This window comes from Egretta garzetta, unplaced genomic scaffold (assembly GCF_000687185.1).
Source record: "Egretta garzetta isolate BGI_Z169 unplaced genomic scaffold, ASM68718v1 scaffold15, whole genome shotgun sequence".
Taxonomy (NCBI): Eukaryota; Metazoa; Chordata; class Aves; order Pelecaniformes; family Ardeidae; genus Egretta; species Egretta garzetta.
Window position 1 is genome coordinate 1,650,460 of NW_009259798.1, and position 7,144 is coordinate 1,657,603.

The 7,144-nt window shown below is 46.4% G+C and overlaps 1 protein-coding gene across 1 annotated transcript in view; it reads left to right on the forward strand.

Annotated features, from left to right (window-relative positions):
• Positions 1-7,138, forward strand: part of KLF11 (Kruppel like factor 11) — an 8,888-nt gene extending 1,750 nt beyond the window's left edge. The window contains exons 2-5 of the mRNA XM_035895331.1: positions 196-242; positions 1,479-1,733; positions 3,074-4,067; positions 6,088-7,138. Of these exons, the coding sequence (XP_035751224.1) occupies positions 196-242; positions 1,479-1,733; positions 3,074-4,067; positions 6,088-6,392 (1,601 nt within the window). The 3' untranslated portion in view covers positions 6,393-7,138. The remainder of the gene's footprint in view (positions 1-195; positions 243-1,478; positions 1,734-3,073; positions 4,068-6,087) is intronic.
• The last annotated feature ends 6 nt before the right edge of the window (positions 7,139-7,144 follow it).

The window sequence follows — 7,144 nt, forward strand, 5'->3', positions numbered from 1 at the left end:
TGCCTGCAGTCACGCTTTGAGGAACGCTCCCAGGCTTTCTGGCTGCCTAGTGCAGAGCCTCGCCTGGTGTGGCTCCCGTTTGACAGGCGTTCTAGGTCCAGGCTTGCAGGTGACATCGTTCCGTTCTCATGGTTTTCAGTGGAAATTCTTAGAAGCCTTTCTCAGGGCCGTTGATTGCTTGGATCCCTGTTTTAGACCGCTTTCACCCCTTCCTGCCCCCAGCCTTGGCACCTCCATGCGTGGTACCACTTGGTTGAGGTGAAAGTGCGAGTCCGGTGCTGGCATTTTGGATCCATTACGTTTAACACGTTTGCCATGCACGTCCCTGTAGTGGAGACGATGTCACACAGCTTTGCATCTTCGTGACACTGTTGGGCCAGGATCATTCCACATTACTGAACTCTAACCAAACTTGTTGATTTAGGTGTGCAAGTGATGTCACCCAACAAGTATAGTTGCCTCCAGGGCTTTAGGCCACGCTGACGGTGTGGTGGTGCTTTTTTAGCTCAAACTCTCTTGCTGCAGTATATAAGCATGCTATGTAACAGCATTAGGCTCAAGAATCTTGGTCCATGCTTCTGAATCCCAGGTAGCTGGTGTGCCTAAAGGCTGGAAGATTTTGGACACCTAACCAAGACTGAGCTAGCTTGTGAGCAATAAACCAACAGCACAGCGTAGCTTTTGGAGTTGCTGCCGAGCACCAAGAGGACTTTATGAAGTTTCAGTGTCCTTTTGCAGAGAAGTGTTTTGCACGCACGCGCACACATGCGCACGCACAAATTTCCTGGGATGCTTGCAACCGGAAACAAATCCATATGATGACATTTGTGGTCATGTTGCTCGTAGCGCGTTTTGGGATGTCTAGCACCTGTGTAGTTATCATACCTTTTGAAAGTACAACACAAACAATTCCCACTGTGCTTTGAAGACTTATTATCCTTCCTCCCCCCCCACCCTGACTTCTCTATTGGTAAAAATAAGATGAAAATGCTTTTGCAAGGTGTGGTACTCTGAATCAGCGATCGTACCTTAAAGCATCTTACTGTCAGCTGAAATTTATCTCTAAATGTTACCAGAATGAGATTAGCGCTGAATAGCAGTTGTCTTTTGGGTCCAGGAAACAGCCTTGTCTAAACAAGGTTGGAAGCTCAAGATTTGTTTTCCCTCTTTTTGCTTGTATGGAGGTGTGGGGTTTGTTTATTCAGAGCTGTGTAATCCAGGAAAGTAACTCTGGAAATGTGAGCTACACACATACCTATTCCTTTCCTGAAAATCATGCTTTTGTTTTTTCTTTTAAGAGTAACAGGGTGGGAAGATGAGCTGGGGGGGGGAGGGTAGGAGTTGAGCTGGTTGGTAAAAGTCTTGCCGCGGGCTGGGGATCTGTTTCAGATGACCTTCATCGTGAGCAGACAGTATGTGGGTGGCGTCAGCTTTGTATTCTGACTTGTCCTAATAGCCAGTAATCCGATTACGTTTAGGTTGACATTGTGGACATCTATGAGTCTATCCGTGAAAGGCAGCGTCACGACAGCGAAAGGTCTACCTGCAGCACCTTGGAGCAGAACGACATCGAAGCCGTTGAAGCGCTTGTTTGTATGAGCTCCTGGGGTCAAAGATCGCAGAAAGGTGACATATTAAAGATAAGGCCACTTACGCCCTTCTCGGATTCTGGTGATTTCACAATGCACGCTGAGGCTACGTCTGAATTACCAAAGGACTATTTATCTACACTGGTAAGAAAAACATGAAGGCAAAATAAAAATGCCTGACATCTGAATGTTACACCTCTGCAGTGTTTTAACTTGGCTGGAAAAGATGGCTCGCTCATGTGTCCCTGCGTATAGCATGGCTACTGCAAAGCTGTGCACACGCACAGAATAGTGAGGTGGGCCGGTTGAGTTTAGGGTTTTCTGCTCTCTCTGGAATGGCAAATGCAGGAGCTTGATTCCTTGATAAATCCAGATGTGAAAGCCCTTGCTGACAGGTTATCTAATTTGGCAGGTATGCGGAGGATGCTGTCTTGAGTGGCTGCCGTAGGTTTCTCGCAGCACTTTGAGTAAGAATGTCAGAGTGAGCCTCTGTGTTTCCGCACCGACTTACCTGCAAGCACTGTATGAAAAAGGCTTTCGATGCCGTTTGGCTTCGCTCTGGTCGTTACAAGAGAAAGTACAGGTTGCCATTATGAAATAGACAATCTAATTAGTTTCTGTGCTATGTGTTTGTACATGTAGTCTGTTATTTCTCCAGAGCATTGGTCTATTCTGGCTGACTAATGGCAGTTGAATCACAATTTTTTTTTTTGTTGCAGTTTATGTTGTAACAGAAGTAGGTGTTAAAAAAGGGCTTGGTGCCATTCAGGCTTCAGATGATTAAGGCCCATTTCAACCAGTAGGCTTCTAGTGTGCAGTTATGTAAGGAAAAAGGGGAATAACAGCGGAAAGAGGCTGAGGTGGTACGGCAGCTGGCTGACAGACTTCTCTCATACTCCTGCAGCTCAGTGTTGGCACTGTCTCTTGAGCAGCACAGGAGATAGGCATGAGTTTTTTGAGTAGTAAAGGAGGAAGGAGAGGTGGCGGCAGCAAGAGAGCATAGAAAAGTGGATGAATAAGAAGGGATGGAGCAGTTCCATTTGTCTTTATCTCAGAAGTAGCTACCGGCTGCTGGAGTAATCATTGATCAAAGATCTAGGGCTTGCTGGAAGCTTGAAGTTGAAATGGTACAGTATCGCTATCTGTTGCTGTTCTGTTTCCTGCGAACAGCAGAGTGCTCATTGCCTCTTCCAGCTGCCCCCGTTGCTGAGGAGAAAGGAATGAGAGAGGTTTCTTGTAGCGCGGTGAGTAGGCATGCAATGCTTTGTGCAGGTTTAAATCTGCCTCATTGCCTTCCTTTTATTAACATGCTTTTGAGTGGATTCAGAACGGCCATCAGATGAGGCAATGTGTGCTTTAATCAGCTTGTTGCAAGAGGCAGGTTCTGAGATTTTGGGGAGGGGGTGTAATTTTATTTATTAAAGACAGTGAAAAATTGTGCTACAGAAGTACACTGCTGTATAACGGTGTTTTCTTCTTTGCAGTGCATGACCCCTCCGCACAGCCCTGACTTTGTTGAGATATCAGCTGCTATGCTCCTCTCCTCACAAGTCACTTACTCCAAACCAAGGACTGTCATGGCAAGCACAGCTGCCTGCTCAGTCACATCAGCAACCGGTGCCTCTCCCATAACCAAGCCATCTGTTATCACCATGGAGCGACAGTGCAGCCAGAAGCCAGTGATACCTGAATCCTTTGCCCCTCAGCCTTGCAGGGCCATGGCAACCAGTGTGATACGTCACACAGGTGATAGTTCTGCTTACCATCACCTTCCTGCTGGGCAGGGGAAAACAAAGGTAACTTCAGGCCACAGCGCTTCCAGAGACTGGTGTGGAGCAGATGACCGAAGACATTCCAGACTGCCACAGGACACGTGTGCTGCAGATGATTCAATTGACAAAGCCTCTCCAGTGCACCAACCTTATGCACATGACTCCGGTGATATGGTGACCAATAAAGGACAACTACCGGTCCGGCCCGTTTCGCCACAGGCCCACATACCAAAGAACTGTGAGAATGACTTGCAAAAAAGAGCTACCCCAGTGACACCTGCCCCCGTTTCAAGCCCCCAAGTTCTCTGTCAAATGATCCCTTTAAATGGACAAAGCAGTATGATCAATGCCTATGTCAAGCCTTCAGCTCCAACAGTCTCAACTCCCATGAAACCTATTTTACCGCAGACAGCCCCGCTCTCTCAGCCTGTACTGATGGGACCTTCTGTGCCTCAGGGGACCGTTATGTTGGTTCTTCCACAAACTGCTGTCACACAGACACCGCAGTGCCCGCAAACAGTAATGACTGTTGGGAACACCAAGTTACTGCCCCTTGCTCCTGCTCCCGTGTTCATCGCTTCTGGTCAAAGTTGCACCCCCCAGATGGACTTTTCTAGACGGAGGAATTATGTTTGCAACTTCCCCGGGTGCAAGAAAACCTATTTCAAAAGTTCCCACCTCAAAGCCCACCTTCGCACCCACACTGGTGTGTACAACAGGGCAGGTCCTTTGTCGCTCCGGCACTGGCTTGTGTTGGGGTGCTGAAATGCACGTTTCTGGGGGGAGGGGGTGGGAAAGGGAAGAGGCAGGTGATCGGGAGGCTTCTGCTCGTCTCGGAGAACGGAGGAATGTTCATTCTCTGTGGGCAAGCAAAACAAGACAGACTTTGTTCTGAGACCTCAGCTGACCCCATAGTGTTAGCTGAATTTCACGTGCTTTAGTTGGAGCAAAGCTTTACTGTGTGTGTGTGTTTAGACTTGAGTGGAATCCTCCCATCTGGACTAGATTGAAACAAATTGTGCAAGTCTTTTTTTGGGGCATGGAGGGGTCTGGTGTAAGCAAACCATAGTATGGGTAGTTGGTTTTAATTTTGTTACATGAGTAGAAGAAAAGAGAGAAAGTCAGAAACTGCACGTTTGTTTCCAGAGTTTTGTTTAGGCTAAATGGGAATGCATTGAGATACTGGGATACTGTGTTTCAAAGCAGAGCTGCTACAGGAACGTAGCAGTTTATTTGGTTGCAGAAAGGGACTTTTAAAGGTAAATGAAAATTAATTGTAATTAATGTGAGCTGATTGGCTCCAGTGTCAGTGTGGAGAAAATATACATGTGTTTTACTTATCCTTTTTCTAGCTCCAAGATCCTGTTAAGTTAACGCTAACTTGGGAGTTGTCAGGGACTGTTTTTCATGTTGTGGGACAGGTGTAGTGGGAGATGGGTACAGAATAGCTCATGCAAAACTTCCTCTACTTTTGTTTTTCCCTGTGGTGTTTTTTGTTTTTTTTTTTCCTCCACCCTCCTTTGCCCCACAGACACTGTGGCTTATGGGATGTCAGCTTCCATGGCAGGATTTGCATTAGTTTGCCAGCCTGTCTTTACAGTTCCTTTGGGGAAAGAGCTTAAACCCTGTATGAAGCTGATAATCCTTGTAAACCAGAGCTCAGAGGTAGATGATGCTTCTACTTCTGGCTTGAGAGTAAGTGCTGCAGGCTGCTGAATTAACCTGGCACTACAGGATAGATATAGACTAGCAGCAAGTGTCTCGCTTTGAGCGCATGCTGCTGGTAATCCACAGGGAAGCAGTGTGTGTCACTGTATCGTGATTAAGACTAGGACATCTATGGGAGGTGAAGCACTCTGACCCCTCGCTAGCCAGTCCGTGTTAAAGGATCGGGGGGCAGAGCAGTTTAGCTTTCTTTTCCCCGCACGCTGAGTTGCTAGATGATACCACATACATCAAATGTAGAACTTCCCTCTCGATATCTGACATAAGAACAACGCTTCTGTGGGGCTTCCTTTCTGCTGGATGCTTTTTGTTCTGCTCCAAAGTGTTACCATAAATCCGGGTCATGTGGTAGATGTTTATCTTGAGCTTTATGGGGGGTTGCAGGCGGTAGATCACGTTGTTTAGGGTAGGTCTGACGTTAAGCAGTTGCCCAGGATGAGCAGAAGCTGACGTGGACAGCCTTCCCGACTGCTGTCGTTCCTGGGTGTGCAGAACACTCCTAGCTGCCTGTTGGACCCCCAGCTGTGTGGGGATGGCAGGACGGGCCATTCCTCTCTAGTATGTGCTGGGGTGGTGTGTTTGTGTGCAGGACTGGATCCCTGGAGCAGCAGGACTCCGAGGCTTGATTCCAGGCTTCCCATTTGCCTGCAGTGTTTGTTGGTGACGTGCAGCAGCTGTAGAGCTGTGGTTGGGGGCAGGGGGTTGCTTCTAGTTCAGTCAGCAGTTAGGGCAGCTTTATTGAAAGTCTTTAAAATGGGGCTTTGGACAATTAAAAAAATGGACTTTATTAAATAACATTTAAAGAAATAGGAGGGAATAAGTAGAAATGATACCTATGACTTTCCCCGGAACACAACTTGTGCTTAAGCTAATGTTGACTGCATGCATGAGCAGTTCTGTGGAATTCATCAGTTTTTGCAAGGCAGGATTTAAGTTAATTCTTTGATAAACCTGTAACACAGCTTCTCAAAATTAAGTTACGCTTCTTTTATGTCCTGCAGGAGAAAAGCCTTTCAGCTGCAACTGGGAAGGCTGTGACAAGAAGTTTGCCCGCTCAGATGAACTGTCGCGCCACCGCAGGACTCACACGGGAGAGAAGAAGTTTGCTTGTCCTGTGTGTGAGCGTCGCTTCATGCGCAGCGATCACTTGACAAAGCACACCCGCCGCCATATGACCACAAAGAAGATCCCCAGCTGGCAGACGGAGGTTGGCAAACTCAACAGAATTGCCACAGCAGAGAAACCGAAAAGCAGCAGTGCTCTGAGTATGCTCATCCCCATGCCCTCACCTGCCTGTCAGGGCTAGTGTGAGGAAGCACCTTCTCTACAAACTTTCTGAAGATCAGGAGGAGCTCTGGTGGCTACCACAGAACTGACAACGGCTTTTTTTCCCCCCGTGTTTGTGCATACTTTAGTTTCCTTCAGTTTAGGTCCTCTGTTAATAATAATGCTATGTGAGAAATCTATTGTATCTTTCCTTGTCCCTTCCCTATTTGTTTTTTGTTTTTTTTTTTTTTTTCTCCAATACTTGGGCAAATGCAATTACCAGCACTTCAGGAAAGCAGAACTCTTTGATTTTGGCAATAGGTTAAAGAAGTCACTTGTAATGCTTGCTGTTAATATTTTGATGGACAGTAACACAGGGTGTTTTTTAATTTTTATACTAGTATTTTCTATACCAAATGTATTTTGTATTTATTCATTTTGGTCTTGATATGCCGGCAAATTACTTGACCTGCATTAGTAGGGGTGTGCAGGATGAGACCCAGAGTTTTGGAAACTCCTTTTCAGTAAACCTAATGAATTGCATTCAGAGCATTTTGTAAACACGTAGTATTTGGTAACTCCTAGTGGTTGGGATTTTCACACTTGCAGATCCTGATCCCGCAATGGGCTGGTGCTGTTACACCCTCCTTACGCAGGTGACATTGGAGGTTTGAGATCAAAGTGTGTCATCATTTTTAAAACAAACCAAACCAGAATGACTTTCTTTCAGAAAACAAGTGTTGAAATCCTCAATGTTTTATAAATTCATACCCTTTGCAAGTGACAACCAAA